This window comes from Salarias fasciatus, chromosome 6 (genome assembly GCF_902148845.1).
Source record: "Salarias fasciatus chromosome 6, fSalaFa1.1, whole genome shotgun sequence".
NCBI classification, from domain to species: Eukaryota; Metazoa; Chordata; class Actinopteri; order Blenniiformes; family Blenniidae; genus Salarias; species Salarias fasciatus.
This window is the reverse complement of record NC_043750.1, coordinates 21,522,142-21,544,750: the sequence shown is the minus strand read 5'-3', so window position 1 is coordinate 21,544,750 and position 22,609 is coordinate 21,522,142. Positions and strand designations below refer to the sequence as shown.

Below are 22,609 nucleotides of genomic sequence, written 5' to 3'. Positions count from 1 at the left end.
GGCCACTATCAGTGTGACCAGCCGTGCAAAACTGAAGGGAGCCGGCCCCTCGGTAGCCTCTGCTGATCCACAGAATCCAGCCAGCCTGACCCATTTCACATCATAAGTCACAGGTCACCAGGCTCATCACACTGAAGGAAGCGACACTAGGCCGTTGAAAAAATATTCAGATTATGGCACAGAGTCCGGCATCTTAAATGTCTCTGAAGTGGCGAGTATCAGCCTCTGATCAGAAATCGAAGTGACAGTCAGGGGGATTATGCGAGTCATGAGATAGTATGGATCAGGAATTGGGTCAATTCTGGTGGATCAGAGCTGGACGACTTCAAATACTTCGAGTCAAAAAGTTCAATTTACCAGGCTTTTTTTTTTTTCCACAGTTGTAGTTCATGTCCCTTTAAAAAGAAAAAAAAGATGATAGATGGTATAAACCCAATTTATTAAAATCCCTTTGATACCAGGATCATCTTTTGATTGCTTGAGTTAAATTTAGAAGGGGTTGGTTTTGAATGTGTGTCGCACTTTGCAGTAGTTCAGTGAACAAAATCTGACAGCTTCAAAACACCCTGCAACCTATTTACAGACAAAACAACGAGGCTCACATGTGATTAATTGAGGCCAATTCATAAGACTTTTTTTTAATGAGCATATATGTAACTTTACATTCATTATCACACACTGCTGATCATTGGAACTGAGACAGCACAAGAACAGGCAGTTTCTCTTTACATTTTCACTTTTGTTTGATCATGGTGGGTTGTTGAGAATGAGTGGGGAGTGTTATAGTTTTTTCTTCTTGCAAAATGCTGTGAGGTGTTGTAATACGTACAATACAAATGAAACTGAATAGAAAAAAGTGGCGAATGGGAATCAAAAGAAAAATAAAAGGAAGGCAGTTCTCCTGCAGGCACGGTGAAGTGGGGTTTAGGGAAGCCCTGGTATTAAGTTATCATGTTTCCAGTCCAAAATTAAAAAGCCCCTTTGATTCCTCTTATCCTTGAGCCTCTAGCGGATTGCAGTTTATATGCCTCACTGAGTCTTAATATGAACAAAATAGATTATTGTGCACTAAAGAGTTTCAAATGAATCGGCTGGCATGTCATGTTTCTTCTTTGCTCTCTCTTTTAGGTGGAAATAAACTGAAGCCTCAGCCATTCAGGCTGAACTGGGCCTGGATCTCTTTGGAGAGGGAGTACTACTTAGTGGACGAGGACGCAAAGTTCCTGGAGGTGACGCTGAAACGCAGGGGCTACCTGGGAGAAACGTCCTTCGTCAGTAAGTGTTCACCCACAAAACGTCTGGCTTATGGATATAATATATTTGCAGTTTGGTTTTTTGTTTTTTCTCCACCCGTTGATGTTTATAACAAACTACCTTCAGAATACTTTTGCCTGCCTCTCATAACCTGATATGAAGCATGATAGCATTACCCTTAAACTGACATTTTAACAATGAAACATTGGCGCCTGGGTCTGTCTCGTTGCTCTTTATTGCGTTATTTATCTGTCATTTTAAAGGCCAGACCTGCAATAAAACATGAACATGCCCTCATATTTGAAATTCATTCATGTTTCCGTTAGAGGTTGCGGGATGGCCTCAGGTTTACCCCCACAGTCAAACACCACACTAACAATTCAGCCTGTCCCTGAAGGTGCAAATCTTCCTGCCGTCTCGTTACGTCCGCTACTACATTTCCCCTGTTGTCTCTCAAAGTGGTTCAATTGACAGCACTTACGACCTTTCCATGGAAAGGTCATGATGAAATGTCAGCATGCTTGCCTGTTTGGCTGCATCACACACTTGCATGCAAACGATTTATAACTGCATCTGTCACTATCCGCACTAATGAACGTGCAAGAGGAATGCGAATGCTAAAGTTCCATAGACTTTATCCTTGAAATTATTTTTTCTTTTAATCATAAATACTTGACTTTAGCTGGATCCACAGTTCAGCAGCATGACTTGAATGAGCCTCTGCTTTAATGCTGCTGATTTAAATTTTTATGGTTGGCTTATGTGCCATAACACACGAGAAAAGAAGACATGGTCTAAAATATAGAAGAAAAAAACCTTATTCACCAAGGTTAACTAAAGCAGGAGCACTTGAGAGTCAATTAGTAAATATAAACTAATTTGGCAAACTTAAGCAACACTGTTGTGTAACACAAGCTAAGGTTCAGCTAACCTGCACACACAGAAAAACACACACACCACACACCTAAAGCTCAATCCTCTTGCCTTCCTTTTCACTCAGGCATTGCAACCAAGGACGGCACAGCCGAAACAGAAAAGGACTTCCGTGGCAAATCACAGAAACAGGTCCAATTTAACCCGGGCCAGACCACAGCCACCTGGAAGGTGAAAATCTTCACAGACCAGGAGTTTGAGACTTCAGAAACCTTCGAGATACAACTGTCAGACCCCGTCATGGCGGTGCTGGAGTTTCCCGACACAGCGACAGTGGAGATTGTGGATCCTGGAGATGGTAGGAATTGGGTAGTTTGAATCTTTTGGAAAAGGTCTTCCAATGAAAATTTGCTTTGATTTTCCAAAAGTTGTTCAAAGGGGAATTAATCAGTGTTTTGTTTTGTTTCTCTGATATAGAATCGACTGTCTTCATTCCTCAAGCAGAATATAAGATAGAGGAGGACATTGGAGAGCTGCTGGTGCCGGTTCGCCGTTCCGGAGATGCCAGTCAGGAACTCATGGTGGTGTGTTACACTCAGCAAGGTGAGACGAGTCTGTGCTGAAACGTTGTATAACGTGGCAAACAGAGCAGGAACGAAAACAAAAGTTTCTGAATGAATAGGAGTTAAATGCCCTCCTCCCTCTGATCGCGCTACTCCTCAGCCTCGGCCACTGGCACCATACCCAGCACTGTGCTGTCCTATTCCGACTACATTACCCGGCCGGAGGACCACAACAGCGTGCTGCACTTCGACAAGGACGAGAGAGAAAAACTCTGCCGCATCATCATTATCGACGACTCGCTGTACGAGGAGGAGGAGAGCTTCAACGTCAGCCTCAGTATGCCCATGGGAGGCCAGGTGGGCGCCAACTTCCCATCGGCCAAAGTCATCATATTGGCAGACAGCGATGACGGTGAGCGACTATGCACCTGTGAACCAAAATTACCTGCAGTGTGAAATGATCTGACTGTGTCCTGCTAGAGTGGCCACAAGATTTGCATTCAGACGGATGGACAAGCTGAAAAGTCCAATGATAAAGTGAAAAGACAAGTTGACTAATGAAGGGGCCACTTTAAGTGATAGTTGGTGGGAAAATTTAATATTAGTTTAAAACATGTTTTAATTGTTTATTCCAAATAACAATTTACCAATCAACAAGTGAAGGGGGTGCATACTATCACATTACACATGAGCTTTAAGGAGTGAACAAGAAAATTGAGATGATTTACCATCTAATAATAACAGTGATCTTACTGGAGTGTTATATTTGAAGATTTGATGATACAGTAACTCAGTAGTGCAGAGCGGGCTCCTAACCCTAACCTTATGTTTGGGACTCAAATGACTTATTGTCCTGTTATTTTTGCCACACTTTTGCGAGACCAGTGAACTCCTGTTCTTCCTAAAGCTGGTTTTGTCTCTGAGCTTTGACGAGGATTTATGCATACAGATATAAATACAAGTTTAACAAGAGTAGCACTGCATGTGATGGTTATGGCGCTTCAGAAGGTGGCAGGTGTGTGTGTGATCTTGTTGATTCAGGTCTCTTTGATGCACTGCCTTTCCATGTGGGTATCCATGTGCCATTAATCCTCCAGAGTTGCACAGACAGCAGCATGTTCACCGCAGTCACCCAAACAAAAGCCCTGGATGCTGCGCTGGCCTCAGTGGCTCGACATTATTTTCAGATTTATTGTCTTTACTGAGTCCATCAGCTCCGCTTACATGATCCGTTCACTTATCCACCCGGCTCCGTCCATTCTGGACGTTACATACGAGGTAACAATGGACAGGTGCTGAGTGGAAAAATGGCAACCTCTGTGGATGTTATCTGACAGATGAAAGGACTTGTGCTCCTCCGGCAGCAACCCCCAGTCTTCATTGGCATTCAGGGGAGCTCAGGGGGAAACAGAGGGCATCCTTTTGTCTGCAGGGACTAAAAGGCAGGTGGTGGAGAGACAGGGCCTATTGTGGTGGAAATCCAAATGAGTGGCATGTTTTTCTTCTCTGGTAGACGACACAGACTGCAGCATCTCAACTTAAGTGGGAACAAAGTTTTTTTTTTAAGCACAGCAAACAGATTAATAGATGGAAATTCTTACTCTTCCTGTTTTTGTTTTAGGACCTTTAGCATCATTTGATCGTGCTATTTGCCATCCTTTCACGGTACAAACACAATTTTATGCATAAATAAGCAGACTCCATTCCCAAACATGCAACTATTGAGGGTCTTCTTCTTGGTGGGTCTCGAAGTAACAACACCCCATAAATCTGATTCAGTGTCTGTATCTTGTGTGCGTGTGTGTGTGTATGTGTGTGTGTGTAGTAAACCCATCTGTCTGCCTGAGTAAACTTGTGGTTTGGACTCAGGCCAGCATCGGGCCTCCATTGTTACTGTATTTGTCTGATTCTTCCTTCCACTGATCTTAAGGTTGCCATGTTGGCACTCACTTCTCACCCCTCCCTCGTCTCCCCGCCCCTCGGCGTACTAAATAGCTGTCTTAGCTGAAAGCCCTGAAAGCGTGCCAGAAATCCCTCCCTCGCCATCAGCTGTCCATCACAGCATCGACATCTGAGTGAATCTGAGACGTGATGTGACATTTCTTCTAAAATATCAGAGATCAGGAACGTCTTCATTAAGAAAGATAACGTGTCTCAGTCTGATCTCTCTGACATTTTTGAGTCAAACTTTTAGTATTTGACCAAATAAGCTCCAGTTTTCTACAAAAATATCAGGCACACTGATGAAAACAAAATTCTGTTGTGGTCACTGCATTTTCTAGTCAACCTGGATATTGTTTGTGAATAAACAAAATACCCAAACTGGGCACAACAATCCCAGCTAACTATGGGTGAGGGCAGGGCACACACCCTGGACAGACCAGCAGTTGATATATAGATAGGTTAAATATGAATTAGCACCAGTCAGCTTCGATGCCTACCAATCAAGCAGTAAAATAAACACCTCAAACTTTGGTTCACAATTTATTCACACTTTCACAAGCTTGTTTTTTTTTGTTTTTTTTTTTACCAAGAAGCCAAAAGCCAGAATCTTATCAGTTGATCAGTAAGAGAACTGACTGAGTGATGAAAACCTGCTTAATTCACAAGTGAGGACAGATAAATTGACAATGTGCTCCATCTCTCTGAATTCTTGCCCTCTTGCCTTTGCAAAGTGGGCGCTTGCCTCTTTGTCACTGCCGTCCGACCCCGCTGACCAAGAGTCTTATCAGCTCCTCTATCATCACAAACTGGGAACATACCCTCACTTATGCATTATTCCGGGTGCAGGTACAAGCACCGGCCTTATCCTTCAGGCGTATGCTCAATCTTTTGGCGTAAAGTTCAGACGGAGCTGTCTGGATTTAGATAAGTGGGGGAAGAGGACTGTGGGAGGACAGGATGAGATGGATGACAGCTCTCTTCCTGTGCTGAGACAAAGATGAGAGGGCATTTGCTCAGCTATTTATGCCAATGTCTTCCTGATTGCAAAGTTAGCTAATGTGTAGCTTAAATATATTCCTGGAAAACAAAAGCAGCCTTTCAGCTTTGAAAGAAAACTTGAATCAAATTAGCTCAGTAAGCATTTTTCTTTTAAAATGACACAGGATGGAATTTGTATGTTATCATTTACTTGTTTGCTTTTCCCCTTATTTTGAACTCCAACAGAACCGGCGCTGTACTTTGGGGAGCCTGAGTATGTCGTGGAGGAGAGCTCGGGTTATGTTGAGGTGAAAGTCTGGAGGACAGGTACCGACCTGTCCAAGACGGCTACTGTCACTGTTCGCTCCAGGAAGAGCGAGCCTCTTTCTGCAGAAGGTAGCGTGAACACTTTAGCTGACTACTGTATGACAATCACAGTGAAACTAAAACTGTGCCTTCCCTGTGTGCCAGCTGGACTGGACTATGTTGGTATCAGCCGCAACCTGGACTTTGCTCCCGGAGTGACGATGCAGACATTCAGAGTGACCATCCTGGATGACCTGGGTCAACCCGAGCTCGAGGGGCCCGAGACCTTTGACCTGGTGCTCAGGATGCCAATGAATGCTGTGTTGGGAGAACCAAGCAAGGCCACCATTACCATCAACGATACCACCACTGACTGTGAGTGTTGAATGTAAAGTGTTAACTTTGTTTCATAGTTTAACAATTTGAAGCACACTGCTTCCATTTGATAATACCACCCAAGTTGACATTTTACTTAAAAATCACTTTTATGTGTAAATTGTGTAATTTTTTTAGTTTATTAAACACAAACATGACAGATTGTAGTATGGGGTTATAAACTGTAAAATCATTATCATCAAATATCGCTGTGTCAGTGGTTGATTCTTCATGTGATTGAGTGAAAATGTTCTTAAATCAGTAACAGCATAGTGTGTGACTGATTCAATTAAAGTTTACAGACAAAAGTTTACACATTCTCATCATCCTCCCTTATTGTCTTTTCAGTGCCAAAGGTTCAGTTTAAAGAGGGAAGCTACAAGGTGGATGAGTCTGACGGAGAGGTAAAAGCCATCGTGTACCGCAGTGGAGACATCAGCCTCAGGTCCACAGTGCGCTGTTACACCCGTCAAGCATCCGCTCAGGTCATGATGGACTACAGCGAGAGGCCAAACACTGACGCTTCAGTTATCACCTTTCTGCCAGGCGAGACATCTTTCTTTCTTCTTTTTGTTTGCACTGTCAATTATGTTGCTGGATTCTGGTTTGGAGTGGTCCCTGAGAAATTCTGAGTGAAATCAAAGTTATTGTAGGTGTTGTCGTACAATGCAACTACTTCACTTTTATTTAAAAGCTGATATGTTTACTTTTTCCAGTGCGGATAATTCATGGTATCTCTGCTGTGTTGGAAGATCACATTAAACATACACATTTACTTCCCAGGTGAGACAGAGAAACCGTGTGTAGTGAGCCTGATGGACGACTCTATCCATGAAGACGATGAGGAGTTCCGCCTGGTGCTGGGGACCCCCAAGAGCAAGTCTCCATATGGAGCCGCGATCGGCGAACAGAAGGAGGCTCTGATCACGGTGACGGACGAGAAAGACAGTACGTGAATTTAATAGATGAGAAACTGTGAAAGAGCCATTGAGTCCAAAAGTCTGAATAATGACAAGAATGTGTTGTTAAAGCAACAAATGTAGTTACACCTTTCTCTATGCTGTTGAGATAAACATATGTTTGTTTTTTTCTGTTGTCTTTTGAGTTCAGATCACTACCACTGAAAATATTTTCAATTTCTTACCTGTTTTAGAGCCCATCATCCGTTTCTCTGAGATCAAGTACAGCGTGCGTGAGCCACAGGTGAAAGGTGACGTGGCCACGGTGAAGATTCCTATTCTGCGTTTTGGAGACACCTCAAAGCTCTCAGTGGTGAGAGTGCACACGAAGGATGGCTCTGCAAACTCTGGAGAGGACTACAACCCTTTGTCAGAGGGTGAGAACTTGTTTCAGGGGATTCAAAGGGTAAATGTAACCGAAACCTGATGTGAGAAGCTGCTCTTTCACCCGTCTGTGTCTAAGATGTGGAGTTCAAGGAGGGCGACAAGGAGCACTTTGTGGAGATCGAGATCCTGTATGACGGCCAGAGGGAGATGAGAGAGGCCTTTACTGTACATATGAAGCCTGATGACAATATGGTGGCTGAAATACAGGTGAGAGCTGCCTGGCACACACACGAGCAGATGGTCATAAACAAATATACAGTAAATCAGCAGTGAGTCTGCAGATGAACACACATGAACATGCGCTCTGTCATGTCAGCCGGCGTTAAAATAGGCAGGCGGCAGCTGGCAATGCTGTCAGCACGCCTGGACCACCGTCTTATAAAAAGCTTTTCCCTCTGGAGTGAGATGCAGAGGGGAATGTCCCAGTCGGACCAAAGAGAAGACAAACCTATAAACAGAACTGTGACATTCTACCCATATACTCCACTTCAGGCATGCACTGATCACGTGACAGAAATTAGTTATCTCCTCCCAAACTGTTTGCTGCTTAAAATACTGGGATTGAACTGTGGAACTATGAGTCCACTGCTTCCAACTACTTTAGTCTCTCTAGCTGTATCTTCATCCAAATATGCTTATCAAAACAATGGCATAGTGAATAGATTTGCTTTGGACAATATTGAATCAAAGGTGGGGAATTTGAAAATATTCCAAGTGTCATTATTCTTGATAATAACTTGTCTGTGTCACTTTAAAATTTGAAAAGTCATTACGTTTTCTCATATATGTCAAGAACTGGACAGGACCCAAGAACAGAAAAGCTACATTGAGAGAGTTTGCATATTCTCCCTGTGCTTGCATTGCTTATGTTATGTTTGCTTCCTCTCACTCGACTCTCCAGAGTCGATCCTGACTTTCACCCACTTTCTGTGAGATAGCTTCAAACCTGCATGACCTTAACTTGGAGGTGTAAAATATATTAAATAAACAACTTGAAATTTGCAAAGCACATCAGGAATTTGGCCTTTAAAGGAGAGTAGACACTTGAGGTTTGCATTGCTGACAGTGCTGATATCTAAACATCATGATTTCTGACCCTGAAGGATAGGTCACATGCTTCACAGGCTCTAGTTTCCCCCACAATTCATAGGCCAGGTACCCAGAGACAACCAAAGGCCACAAGAGCCATTTTTAAAATGTTATCGTGCTTAACAAATACTCAGAAGCCATAAAAAGTGCTCAAGTTTGCTTCCTCAAATGTGGCCACAAAAATTGCAATCCTCTCTAGAAGAGGAGTTAAACTCATTCAATGTAAAGTATCTCTCTGTCTCTGTAAAGGTGTCTTTGTTCATTTCATCAATGTGTGTGTCATAATCATTTTATTTCTTAAAGTGAACTTAGAATTACATTTTTTATTTGATATTCACCATTGACATCTGGTAGTAATGTGGTTTAACTTTCATCCTGAAAGTATTCAACAGGTCTAACAGAATAGATATAATGGCCTCGTGTGCCTCATATCTGATTCAGTGTTCCTTTTCAAAGTTGTCAACCTGAAAATGAATTCTCTCCTGTTGATAGATGAACAAGGCCATTGTTTACATCGAAGAGATGGACAGTGTAGCAGATGTCACGTTCCCTGCGGTTCCCCATGTGGTTTCCCTGCTCATGTATGACGACACTGCTAAAACCAAAGACAGGCCTAATCCACCCAATGGATACCCGGTTGTGTGTGTGACAGTAAGTCGGTGCACTTCTGAACTCTACCAGCACTTTATAAGTCTAAGTTGTAATAATTTTTTCAGATAATTTTTTGCCATTAAATTGATATTGTTCTCATATTTATCCTCTTTACAGGCTTGCAACCCCAAGTACCACGACTTCGATAAGACGGGCTCCATTTGCGCTGCGGAGAACATCAACGACACTCTCACGCAGTACCGCTGGCTGATCAGTGCCCCCACCGGATCCGACGGAGTGACCAGCCCCATGCGGGAGGTGGACACCAACACCTTCTTCACCAACACAAAGTCCATCACTTTGGATTCAATCTACTTCCAGGCTGGCTCCAGGGTTCAGTGTGCTGCCAGAGCCTTCAATGCCAATGGAGATGCAGGCCTCGAACTGTCCAGTCCCATTTTTATCATCAGTAAAGAGGAAGGCAAGTGGAAGTTAGACATCATTTTGAGGAGATGAAGACATATACTGTATGTTGGATAACTTGTTAATGTGGCTGTAATTCTGTGCAGGTATGTGTCAGCCTCGGATACAAGGTACAGTTGGTGCTGAACCTTTCTCTGCAAAGATTCGCTACACAGGCCCAGATGATCCAGACTTCCCCAATCTCATCAAACTCACTGTCAACATGCCTCACATGGATGGTGAGCAGCACCTCTTGTCCACCTCTTATTTTCATCTACTTCAGCACAAAATATCCAGTGTAACAAGACCAAACCTTACTCCCCTAACAGGCATGTTGCCCGTCATCTCCACGAGACCTCTATCCAACTTCGAGCTCACCCTGAGTCCAGACGGCACACGTGTGGGCAACCACCGCTGCTCCAACCTGCTGGATTTCAATGAAATCCAGACCGGCTATGGCTTCATCACAGATGCGACAAAGAACCCTGAAATCATCGGGGAAACTTCGCCCTATCAGTACAGTCCCATCATGCGTTCAACAAACTCCCTGCGCTTCTACAGGAACCTCAACTTAGAGGCATGTCTGTGGGAGTTCACCAGCTACTACGACATGTCCGAGCTGCTCAATGACTGTGGGGGCTCCATCGGCACTGACGGACAGGTAGGAAATAAATACAGGTTTTAAAGTTTTAAGATCCAGTTAACAAGGCATCATGTAAACACCTCTTTCTGATCAGATTGGTCACACCTAATTGAAATTAGGAGGTGACAAAAACATGTATATGATCTAACGGCAACATGCATCTGGTTAACGAAGGAGACGAAGTACCTCGTGATGCAATTGTCTCCATTTTTGCCCCTTGTCTAGGTACTTAACCTGGTCCAGTCCTACGTGACTCTGCGCGTCCCTCTGTTTGTGTCCTATGTCTTCCACTCTCCGGTGGCCGTCGGAGGCTGGCAGCACTTTGACCTGCAGTCAGAGCTCAAACTCACGTTTGTGTACGACACGGCGATTCTGTGGCAGGACGGCATTGGCAGTCCACCTGAGGCAGAACTGCAAGGTATGCTTTCACTGATATCGTTTGCTGTACATCTTCACAGATGGGGAAGGGGAAAAAGACAGAAATATCAATCTGTTATTATTATGTCCCCACAGGAGCCATGTATCCTACCAGCATGCGCATAAACGAGGAGGGACGACTTGTCGTCAACTTCAAGACCGAGGCACGCTTCAGGGGCCAGTTTGTTATGTCTCATCCAGGTATGAGAGTGACACCCGCACAGACATCACACACACCAATCTCATCCTGTGGGGTCATTCTATACAAGCAGCCTCCTATTAGATTACCCTGTGGTCCACATCCCCTCTTCATCTATTTCTGGAGTTGCACCTCTGGGGTCTTCCTGTGTGAAAGTGCTGAGGGTCATTTCAGCAAATGTCAGAATGACCCTGCAGCATGTACAGTTAGGCTGCAAGCGGCTCAGAACAATGTGAGAGGTCACTCTATAAATAAAGAGGTTGACACTGTCACTGGTGTAGGTCGAACAAAATGCGCCTGTGAAGATATATGACTGTATACATGTTTGTTTTTAGGGACCAGCGTGTCATCCATGGTGATGTGTGCTGACCACCCTGGGCTGACGTTCACGCTCGCCCTGGTCAGGACTGAGCCCACATACAACCAGCCAATGCAGCAGTGGAGTTTTGTCTCTGATTTTGCAGTGAGACATTTTTTTATTTATTTTTTTTATCTTATAAGAAAGAAGTGAAGGCAGTAAGAAAATGAGCAGTTTTAAAGTTATTCCTTTGTGTGTGTGTGTGTGTGTGCATGTGTGTTACTTGTAGGTGCGAGACTACTCTGGGACCTACACGGTCAAACTGACCCCCTGTATTGCGTCTCCTAATGGGGAGTTCAGTATCCCACCTGTCTGCCACCCACGAGAGCCTCTTACGTTTGATATGGACATCCGTTTCCAGCAGGTTAGAGTCGCTCGACTGAATGACTGAATTCATTGTAATCCTGCATGTTGCTCAAACTATCGTCTGCTCTGTGCACATTTTTTCTGTGAAGGTGAGTGACCCTGTAGCAGCAGAGTTCAGCCTCAACACTCAGATGTTCCTGCTGTCCAAGAGGGAGCTGTGGTTGTCTGACGGCTCCATGGGTTTTGGGGAAGGGACTGACGCTGCTTTTTCAGAAGGTAGTGTACTTCTGCCATCTAGTGGCGAACAGTAACATCACAGTTACAATCAGACACTCAAAAGAGTCTCCTAATTCTTCTCCCCTCTTTTTTTCCAGGCTCCATGATATATGGCCGTGTGATGGTGGATCCTGTCCAGAACCTGGGCGAGTCCTTCTCTTGCAGCATTGAGAAGGTTTTCCTTTGCACTGGAGCTGATGGCTACGTTCCCAAGTACAACCCTACAAACAAGGAGTATGGCTGCCTGGCAGATGCCCCATCTCTGCTGTACAGGTTCAAGATTCTGGTAAGATGTCTCACATCCATTGACTCATCCACCACCGATACACACACTTCACCTAACATAGGGCCAGAGGCGGAGCGTGGGTCTCAGTACAGAGGGGGCGGAGCATTCTCGACGCGCCCAGTGTGTCGTTTGATGGTAGCATGAGGTATTGTTTGAATGGTAAAATTAATACAAGTGTCAATCTCAGAGCGTCCGCTGTCCATGGTGCTGAAAACTGAGATTAAAAACTCACTGGCTAAATCTGTACCATCTTTGATACAGCTTAAATATAAAATGAACACAGCTGGTCTAAAATTACACAATCTATTCAGATAGATATAGACACAGCTATCTATATCTTTTGGAATTCACGTATATTAGAAAAAAAATAGACTCGGCGGTCTCTTATAGTTGAGGGCAACACAAGGCAAATTCAAATACGGTGTTTAAGGCCACAGCATTCTGATAAAGATAATATTTTTGAAGGTTTCACTGACTCACCAATGGCTCTGATGTTAGGTTTTGGGTAGTACCGCTAGCTGTTAGCATAGTGTTTAGCATACTGTTTAACTTCCCTCCAAAGAGTTCAGATCAAGTGCAAAGAAAAAAAGTCGTTCATGCCGCACAGCCAATCAGCGCTGGCTTACAGCTCTGATGCATTCATGGACAGTCGTAATGTAAGAATTGGCAAATTGGAGCCCACAATCATAGGCGTATACCTTCTCGCACACACTGCACATTTTATTATAAGAATTTATTTACGAGTAAATGTGAACACATCACATGAAACGGGGCCCGATGACCTTGTGGGCCCTGGGAAGACCGCCCCCTTGCCCCCACTCTGGTTCCACTACAGCATAGGGCAGATCGCAGCTGACATTGGGGAAAAAGATTCACAACCCACGGGAGATGTAGAAGGCAAATGAGCGTGAAGGTAGTGGCTGAATGCGTTTGTTGTCTTGCAGGATAAAGCCCAGCCGGAGACTCAAGCTGTTGCATTTGGAGACGTATCTTTCAAAGCCACGCTCGCCTTGGACACACCTGGAGCTCTGTCCCTGATCAGACAGCCAGGGTCAGATGGCTTCACCCTGTCTTCCTCTCCACTTTTCCAGGTATAGTATAATTCTCTCCCTGCATCAGGTTCATTTCATACAAAGAGAAAAAGAGAATTAAGGTATTCTATCCTTCAGGTGGCTGCTGGTCGAGAATGGTTCATCCATGCCATCTACACTGTCCGCTCCAGAGAAAATGCCAACCGCAACATTGGTAAACGTAGCCTGGAGTACCTGCATCACAGTATCTCCACGTTCGAGCAACCGGACACCTCCAGTGCAGTCTCTCGCCACCGTCGGGCCGCTTCGTCCTTCTCCGGTCCCGCTCTGGCCCAGGACATCGGTGTCGACAACAACCGGGGCACCAACATCCAGCACATAGCTTTGGACCGAGCTGACCGTGTGGTGGTCAGCCAGCGCCAGCCCTGGTCCCCGAACCGCGACTCTCTCCTGGAGCGCCCCCTGCTGGAGAGTTCGGGGAGAGAGCCTGCTGACTCCACCACCGTGCCCATGCTGGTGGGAATTGCAGGTCTGATCCTCCTCATCTGCATCATTGTCACCATCATCGTCCTGCTGCTGTGGCGCAAGAAGCGTGAAAAGAAGAGCCAGTTCCCCCCTTATGCCACTTCCACTTCATCCGCCTACAGCGGCTACAGTCGCAGCCCAGCGAATATGTGGAGCAGCTCAGACAGCTCTGAGGTGTAAAATCTGTCTTCCCCTTCAAAAGACTTTGATAGTCCTCCCCACCACTGTGCCTTCGATGCCCAACTTGTGTAGCACTGAATGGAGCCCAGTAAGGCCTGCGGACAGAGAAAGGATGTTGGTGCTTAGGGCCCACACACAGAGAATGTAACAGCTTTGAGGCTTACTGATCTCTGATAAGTTTTAGATTTTCACTGTACTGCAGGTTAGGTGCAGTCTATGCAAAAACATGCTGTATGTAAAAGCCCCTATCAATGATTCTCTCCTGTTTCAGTATGCCAAGTTGTAAAATATTGCTCTTTGTGGAGTGTTCGCAGATGCATGCAATGTAGTCAGTGAAATGAATTAGTGAGTAAATGACAACTTTGCCTGGATTTCATGAACGGAAACCATTTTTTCTACATTCACACTTAAATTTTATTTTTTTTTTATTATTACTGTAATTTCTCCAAAATCATCATTTTGTTGTATGAAGAGTAAAGCGAAATGGCTTGAATGTTAGATGAAACTGATCCAATTGAATGATAATGTGACTGATGAATTTTCGCAGTCTGTGTGACCACTGCTGATGATAGTACCACAACAGAGTCACTCAAAGGGATTGTAAATGTTATTTTAGTCTTGAGAATGCAGAATTTCATTTTTATACATTTTGTGGCTGAAATCAAATGCAAAGCTGTCTGTGTACATATCAATATAGGACTATGAGAAAAGGTATTACTACACCCTGGTGAAACTTGAAAAAAAAAAATTAAGAACTCTAAAATCTTTGTTGATCAAGTACAGAAAAAAATAAGTGCAGAATAAACATTTCCTCTACAGGTGACAGATCATATAAAACAATGTGCCCACTGTTTTGACCTATTCATATTGTGAGGATTTTAAGCGTTTGGATGTATGTACACTTAAACTGCCAAATATAAATGTCTTTTTTTTTTTGAATCAGTGTCTGATTTACAGAGTGCACGTGGCCTTTTTATAAAAAAAAAATGGTGGTTTATTTGAAAAGCTCAACAATGACATTTTCTACTCCACATAAGAACAAATGAATTCTTAAAAATAAAGAGGGTACATATTGTTTCAAGCAATGGAATGTGGTACAACCAACAGGCATAAATACATGTAATCCAATTAAGTACTAGTACAAAAAAAAAAAAAAAAAAATCTAGCAACCAAAAACTAAACCAGCACAGCTGCAGTGTTTAGGTAAGTGACAACAAGGCAGGCTTGTAAAAAGGAGTACTTTCTAACACCTAATACAACCAGGTCGGTCCATCAGGGAATTTTTTTCTTTTTTACACAGTACATTGTCACAGACACCAGGACTAAAGACACCGGAGCTGGCCGCCGCTCTCAAATGCTGACACTGCAGGATGTCAACAGATTCACAACTTGAGCTTTTTTCTGCGTCCCCGGCCGTCTGCGGTTCCCTCCGACTTCCGTTTCTGGGCCTATAAACAGAAAAGTTATTAGAAAATGTCACCAGTTTTATTCGATCTCTTTGAAGAGTAACAGAAGGCTTGCTTTCATTTGGAAATGCATTAAGCCACTAAAACTTTAGAAACCATAGTTTTACTCCAGTAAACGCTGATGGAATTGTGACTTACTGAACCGGTCTTTGGGCCACGTTTCTTCTTCTCAGCCTTCTCCCTCTCCTCCAGCTCCATGTTCTCTCGCTCTATCAGTGTGATCAGAGTGTTGCATCGCCTCTGGAGCTCCTACACAACAAACAAAAACATACAGATTGAAGAAGAAAAAAAACAAAAACAAATCAACGTATGAATGAAAGCATCGAAGTGGAAAAGTCAGCGCATGCAGACAGTACTCACCATGGCAGTCCTGGATTTGAGGAACCAGTCGAAGCGGAACTGAGGTGAGTTGCGGATGCACTGGCGGAGCTCGTCGTACACGCTCTCCTTATCGAAGCCCAGCTTGTGGAGCATGCAGATGAGGAAACGGTCCTCCTCCTCTGTGTAGTTCTTGCCTTTGTTGGTTCCATAGGAGATGCGGAGCTGATGGAAAGGAGCCTTGTAGCGACCGATCTGGATGCGGAGATGAGAAATGCATTGAGTAAGAGTTGATGACGCAGTGGTGAGATCAAACACATTTAAACAGCTGGAAATCCAAAATGGCTGCAGGCCCGGTACCTTTGAATCCAGAGCTTTCTTGATGCTGATCCGCCTCTGAATCCTGGCTTCTCCTCTTTCTATCTGGGCCATTATCTTTTCAATATCCTGCAGTTCATTGCAGCGCTCCCAGAACACAGCTGGCGAAAGAGAGACAAACGTTACAGTCACAAAACATGGGAAATAAAATGCTCAGCGTTTGTGGATTTGTTAAGAAATGAAGAGTTTAATCACCGGAATATTCCATAACTTCCTCTGGAGTTTTTCCCTCCACTTCTCGTGCAATGTTTTCAATGTCATCTCGCCCCCACTTCTCATTGGCTTTGATGAACTGGTTAAAGTCGCGTTTGTTCCAGATCGTAAATCCCTGCAAACAGAGTGAAGCTGGTCAATATTCAAAGCTGCTCATTGTCTGTTACTTCATTGTAAACTGGCTGCACTGTGTGAAAATGATGTATACCTGTTGGAGAAGGTTCTCCTTCTCCTCCAGCTCCTCCTCAGAGAGCGCCTCGGCCTCATCGATCTTGGCCTGCTCCTCCTTCTGAACCTGAGCCGAGTTGGGCATGTCTGGATTGCGGGGAACCTGAACAGAAGCAGCCAGGGATTAACGCTCATCTATCAACATTGACAGTTATATTCTGTCAGTGACAGAGCTCCGGTCCGTACCTTGTATCCTATGGTCTTTCTGTAAAACAGGATTTCCTTCTCGAGAAGCTCGAAAAGACGTGGAGGGAAGAACTGGAAGTCCTGGACGTTCGGCTGCTTGGGAGGACGAGGAGCCTGGGAAAACGAAACCATCAGAACGATATTCTAACTATACGTTTTTCATTCTTTCCATCTTCAGTGTTTGTAGAGTGATCTGGTCCTACCTTTGGTGCTTTGGGCTCACTGACTCGCAGAGCTTCTCTGAAATAGGCGTCCACAGCGTAGTTGGCTTTCCTTTCTCTCTTGGGTGGCTCAATCCAGTTGGTAATGACCTGAGTGATGAGAGGGAGCGGAAAGAAAAGTAAAGACACAACCTTCTTGGGAAGAAACAAAGAGCTGTTCCAAGTCAAATACTGATGTTGGCTCGTCTTGTTACCTTTTTCTTCTCTCTGTAGTCTTCGCCCTCAAAATTGTACACACTGTTCTCTGTGTCCATCGTGAAGTTCCTGAGCGAGCTCTCCCCCAGCGATGACAGCTTCTCCTTCATCTCCATCGTCTTGTACACAACATTACAAAACCATTAATAAACAGTAGCAGCAGTTGTTATCCAGCATTGCTGCCGTGATCTAAAGTCACCTTTCGCTCCCCTCGCTCCAGGATGGCGTCGATGTCGTCGTCTGTGATCTCGCTCTCTTTGGATGCAAACACGTGTGTGGCACCGTGACGGATGATGGACAGCATCTCATCCTTCCCCAGCTTGTTGGCACTCGGATCCACAAGTCGTCCTGATGGAGAAGAAATAGAGATGTAAGCGGCAATTCTTAAAGTGCAGGAAGACATGTACCCAACATTTACTTATTTGTATTTTGATTACTTCTTAAAAGCACCTTGCTGTGAAAAAGCTTCGCTCCAGTCACTGCAAAACTTCTTGTTACGAAAATAACCAAGAAGCCGACAAGAGGACAATAGAAGAAGAAGTTTCTACCACCGGGCTGACTGTAAGCCACAGCTTACCTTGTTGGATAACAATGGAGTCCAGGCGCAGTTTCATCTCTGCCCTCTCCACGATCCTCTCCTCCACTGTGTTCTCAGTGATGAAACGGAAAACACGGACCTGCTTCTGCTGACCGATCCTGTGAGCTCGATCCTGACGTGAAACAACAAGAGTTTAAGCATCGTCCCTCTGAACAGAATCGTAGTGTCCGCTTCTACTGTTAAGAGAATCAGATGATGGAGTGAAAGTAATGTCTGAAAAATACACAAGCGGTTTATTAAAAAATAACAATGTTTCCTGGAATAGTGTTCCTTATTTAGGTAGATTTAGCCTAAGCTGTTCTGCTCTCCACACAGTGGAAAGGACTCACCATGGCCTGCAGGTCCACCTGTGGGTTCCAGTCCGAGTCGTAGAGGATGACCACATCAGCTGTAGCCAGGTTGATCCCCAGGCCACCAGCTCTGGTGCTCAGCATGAAGATGAACTTCGAGCTGTTGGGCTCATTGTATGCATTGATGGAAATCTGTTGATGTGAGATAAGACAGTTTGTGCTCGATTCCTATCGAACGACTCATCTGCCACCCGTCAGCTGAAGCAACCGGGACTCACCTGTCTCTCCTCGTGTGGCGTCTGGCCATCCAGGCGGCAGTAGCCGTAGTTCCTCCACATGCAGTAGTCCTCCAAGATGTCCAGCACCCTGGTCATCTGACTGAAGATGAGCACACGTGAACCTAAGAAAGAGAGATGGATGTTAGTTAATGCACACATTGAACCGTGCTATTGAACTGATCTCAAGAAAATATCTAATGACGATCGTGTGTGATCTTGTGCAATGATCCTCTGGACAATCCTCACACCTTGATCCTTCATCTTGGGCAGCAGCTTGTCCAGCACCACCATCTTGCCGCTGTTGACCACCAGGTGGAGGTCAGTAGTGTAGGGGGGACCCGGCTCGGCTCCGTCAAACAGGTACGGGTGGTTGCAGCATTTCCTCAGCTGCATGAGGACGTTCAGCAGACGCATCTTGTCCATTTTGCCTGCTGAATTCAGGATGTCGATGTCCTTCATGAGGATCTTTGTGTACCTGATGAGGTGCAACAAACTACTTTCAGCCTCCGGGGTCATTTGAACTTTGACATGGTCAAGATGTGGAGCACAAATGAAGATACTGACCACTCTCGCTGCATTTTACTCAGCCCCACATACATCTTGATTTCTTTTTTGGGGAGCAGAGTTTTTTCTACATCTGCTTTGATACGACGGAGCAGGAAAGGACGTAGAACCTGAGGAAGGGGAAAAAAAGAAGCCATTTCATTCAGTCCCTTAATGAAAATGAGAACAACATTCATTTGAATGTACGGACATTTGCTAAGTAGGAGTCGATACATACAGTGTGAAGACGTTCAACCAGCTTCTGATCACCCAAACAGTTGTTTGTGTCAAACCAGGAATCAAAATCCTGAGAGCAAAAACAAAATTATTCATCAAGTCAAACCACTGATTTCTTCTCCTATACTTTGCCTCGTCTCCAGCTCTTACCTCTGCTGAGTTGAAAACATCTGGAAGCAGGAAGTTCAGCAGAGCCCACAGCTCGTGGAGGTTGTTTTGCAGCGGCGTTCCAGTCAGTAACAGACGATTAGTGGTCTTGAATTCACGCACAATTTCTGAGAGCTGCAGGGAAGCAAAGACAGTTTTTTTTCTTTAATAAACTGACTACACTGAAGTGAAAACTCTGGATCGAAGTGTGTAAAACAGTGTATAGATAAGTTTGGTGACTCCCCTGACCTTTGACTTCTCGTTCTTGATCCTGTGAGCTTCATCGATGACCAGGTATCTCCAGTTGAACTTCTTGAACACGGCCTTTTCGATGATGAGCATCTCGTAGGATGTGACGCACACGTCCCACTCTCCCGGCAGCAGCACATCTCTGATCAGGGCGGTCTGAATGAAGCAAAGACATCTGATCTCTTTAACAAGGAATACAGAACTGACAGATTTCAAACAGAAATTGTGTTTCTAGACATGCAGGGAGACCAATAAAACCCATCTTAAATGCACTGCAACACAAGTGACTAGTCTAGCGGTCACAAATACATTAAGTCACTATTTTTCAAGCAAGTTTAAATACATACTGATAAAAGGCCATTGAACCAGAATGTAATACATCACCTGAACACATGAAAGAAGTCTCACTTCATTAACTAAGGACAGGATTACTGATCTACAGGCTGCACTCCTACATAAAACCCTGATTCAGCACAAAGCAAAGTTCTTGAGTCATCAAATACAACAATATGTCAAATTTTCATATCCACTGCAACACAGGCAAAACGATTCAAGAAATCTGACTGAAATTAAAACATCACATCACAACACGGTGACCCTGCCTACCCTCTCGTCTCTGTCTCCGATCAGGCAGACGGCGCGAAGCGAAGGCACCCATCGCTTGAACTCATTCATCCAGTTGTAGAGGGTGGACTTCGGCACCAGAACCATGTGAGGGCCAGGGATGTTTCTGTAGTGCTTCATGTAACCCAGCAGGGCAATTGTCTGAAGAGTTTTCCCCAGTCCCTGCAGAGGAAAATTATTTTGTGAGGCAGCATGTAGAAACAAACAAATAAACAAACCAACAGGACATCAAATCCAGATTCAGAATTACAAAAACAACAGCTAAAACAGAGAAATTACGCACCATCTCATCAGCAAGGATGCCGTTGATTCCGTTCTCATACAAAGAAATGAGCCAGTTCAAACCACGGACCTGATAGTCCCTCATTTTCCCTGTTTTTACATCTGCAGAAGAGACAGAAAAACAAACGGTCAGTATTGGTCCTTAGCTTTGTTACTATTTCATTATGCCATTCGATGCTACATAAAACAAATGGTTGCTTACAGGAGGGAGACTCGTCAAAGCGAGTGCACACGTTGGTGGTTTTCGTGCTCTCGTTCAAAAGCTCCTCATCTTCCTCCTGCTCTGTGCGACGATGCCGGTTGCTAATAAACCCCCCAAAAGACAAAACTGTTAAATAATTGGGAGTAAAATTCCAAAGTTAAAATAAACTTCCAAAATGCTTGCACTCACTCTCCGGCAGAGAGCAGGTTCTGTTTCTCATCTTTCTTGATACGAGGACGTCCTGGTTTCATCTTCAGAGGAGAGGTGGGAGTCTTCTGGGCAGCCGGTTGGATGAAATGAGCAAACAACTCGGTTTGCTTCAACAGATACTCAAATCTGTTTGTCCGGTCTGTTTGCTGCAGAAAGAAAAGGGCTTTTAACTCAGTTATGATAATAAAGTGGTGAGCCACTTGAATAACTCACAGAGAGTGTGTACTCACCACTTTCTCCTCATAGCCTGGAGTAGCATCTTTAGCTTTGGATGAGGAGGGGGACGATGCATCCTGACTATCAGGACCGGCATCCGAAGAAGACTCTTTTCCAGCATCGGAGGAGTCAGATTTCTCCTGAGACAAAGCAAAGACAAAACAAAACAAAGTCTTGTTTAGTTTATAGCTCCAACAATAGCAGAATGAACGAATGAATGAATGAAACCTTAAGCCTCAAGAAGATACAGTGGTGATGACAAAACTAGGCTATGAAATGCTACATATAAGACCATCTCTTTCATTCCAGTTTGTTGAGTAGTCTTGAGGCTGAAGGCTTTCTGTTATTATTACAACTGTTTTTAACTCAATACGCCCAGGTGCTGCAAATCGTACAATCTACGCTGTCGCACGAACTAAAGTAAGTTTAGTGGAACTTAATAACTGCTTTTCATAATAGAAATGTATCAGAACTACTGTGGTAAAAGCAAGACAGACACTTTTGTCTACTGAAGGTTTGTAAACAACCGTACTTCCTTTAGAGGCAAGTGGGAGCCGAACAGAGAGCTGAAACAAGTACAATTGATTTCATATACCTCAAAAGGTGTTTTACTAAAGTTCTGTGTGATATAATCTGAGATTTGTACTGGATTGTGTTACACCTTCTACGTTTACCGTTATTCCCATTGCCTGCGTTTGAAGTATATTTCCTAGTAATGCAGCATTTCAACTTAGTTTTGGTGTGTAAGGCTTGTGCCATCCTGCCTGAAAGTCATTCGGGGTTCTTCGTGTTTGATCGGAACTGGAGACAAAGCGCAGCCGAAGCCATGCTGTATCTCTCACCAACAACAACAGCTATCGGTACTATCCTTTTGTCATCAAAGCGGACGAGCCAGCGAAGGGATGCTAAAGCGTCTGAGAGACTGTAGCTTGAGCGTAAACAAAGAGTAGCGGGAAGTTTTCCAGTAGCGATCGGCGCGGAGCTAGCAGGGCTAAGCTAGTGCTTATGAAACAGAACTGTAACGTCCCTGCATAGAGGGACATAACCACCGCTAGCTAACAACAGGCTAACTGGCTCACTCATCACACACGCCTATCCACAGAGAAAGTTTAACACAGGTGGATTCAAGCCACATGACAGAGTAGGACTGTTGGCTACTGAGTCACGGCCCCGAGTGGCTGGTTTGTGAGATATAAACTCCCCGCCGAGAGCAGACAAAGCCCAGTTTGTACGTTACCTCCACTCCTCCGGTTTCCTCAAGTTCAGGCTGCTCTTCCCGCTGTTCCGCGCAGTTGCCACTTTCGGACATTTTCCTTTATTTTCCCTTTCGATTCAGGAGTATAGTCCGGATTTAGGTTCCCCGTTTGGTGCTGTACAAGATCCGCCGGAGACGATAGAACTTTTTCCCGGGAAACAGAAACTATCCTGTTGTTCTTAATGAAAGACTCGCCGGTCGGAAACACGCAGCACGTTCGCGCTAGCAAGATTCTTCTCGCGTATAGTACCCGCGTAGCCGGTATCGTGTT

General features: G+C 44.5%; 2 protein-coding genes across 2 annotated transcripts in view; one reads left to right on the top strand and one right to left on the bottom strand.

Annotated features, from left to right (window-relative positions):
• The window catches only part of LOC115389778 (FRAS1-related extracellular matrix protein 2-like), a 29,456-nt gene extending 14,564 nt beyond the window's left edge, over positions 1-14,892 (top strand). Inside the window, exons 3-24 of the mRNA XM_030093354.1 lie at positions 1,129-1,275; positions 2,255-2,485; positions 2,605-2,730; positions 2,851-3,102; positions 5,859-6,008; positions 6,084-6,293; positions 6,642-6,839; positions 7,077-7,241; positions 7,447-7,629; positions 7,716-7,846; positions 9,221-9,379; positions 9,497-9,800; positions 9,889-10,020; positions 10,111-10,442; positions 10,650-10,842; positions 10,938-11,042; positions 11,376-11,503; positions 11,628-11,762; positions 11,854-11,980; positions 12,079-12,266; positions 13,211-13,357; positions 13,436-14,892. Coding sequence (XP_029949214.1) covers positions 1,129-1,275; positions 2,255-2,485; positions 2,605-2,730; positions 2,851-3,102; positions 5,859-6,008; positions 6,084-6,293; positions 6,642-6,839; positions 7,077-7,241; positions 7,447-7,629; positions 7,716-7,846; positions 9,221-9,379; positions 9,497-9,800; positions 9,889-10,020; positions 10,111-10,442; positions 10,650-10,842; positions 10,938-11,042; positions 11,376-11,503; positions 11,628-11,762; positions 11,854-11,980; positions 12,079-12,266; positions 13,211-13,357; positions 13,436-14,002 — 4,310 coding nt within the window. The 3' untranslated portion in view covers positions 14,003-14,892. The remainder of the gene's footprint in view (positions 1-1,128; positions 1,276-2,254; positions 2,486-2,604; positions 2,731-2,850; positions 3,103-5,858; positions 6,009-6,083; positions 6,294-6,641; positions 6,840-7,076; positions 7,242-7,446; positions 7,630-7,715; positions 7,847-9,220; positions 9,380-9,496; positions 9,801-9,888; positions 10,021-10,110; positions 10,443-10,649; positions 10,843-10,937; positions 11,043-11,375; positions 11,504-11,627; positions 11,763-11,853; positions 11,981-12,078; positions 12,267-13,210; positions 13,358-13,435) is intronic.
• An 88-nt stretch (positions 14,893-14,980) lies between these two features.
• Positions 14,981-22,574, bottom strand: LOC115390127 (SWI/SNF-related matrix-associated actin-dependent regulator of chromatin subfamily A member 5-like). The gene is made up of 24 exons (XM_030093838.1): positions 22,321-22,574; positions 21,098-21,223; positions 20,847-21,013; positions 20,658-20,758; positions 20,457-20,557; positions 20,156-20,335; positions 19,550-19,705; positions 19,304-19,435; positions 19,155-19,223; positions 18,938-19,047; positions 18,622-18,848; positions 18,374-18,495; positions 18,135-18,287; positions 17,785-17,917; positions 17,407-17,555; positions 17,207-17,326; positions 16,995-17,102; positions 16,792-16,905; positions 16,586-16,708; positions 16,360-16,492; positions 16,147-16,265; positions 15,829-16,041; positions 15,607-15,717; positions 14,981-15,450 (listed from the first exon to the last, which is right to left on the bottom strand). The coding sequence occupies exons 1-24, from the start codon at positions 22,390-22,392 to the stop codon at positions 15,385-15,387; spliced, it is 3,105 nt and encodes a 1,034-aa protein (XP_029949698.1). The 5' UTR covers positions 22,393-22,574; the 3' UTR covers positions 14,981-15,384.
• Positions 22,575-22,609: the final 35 nt, after the last annotated feature.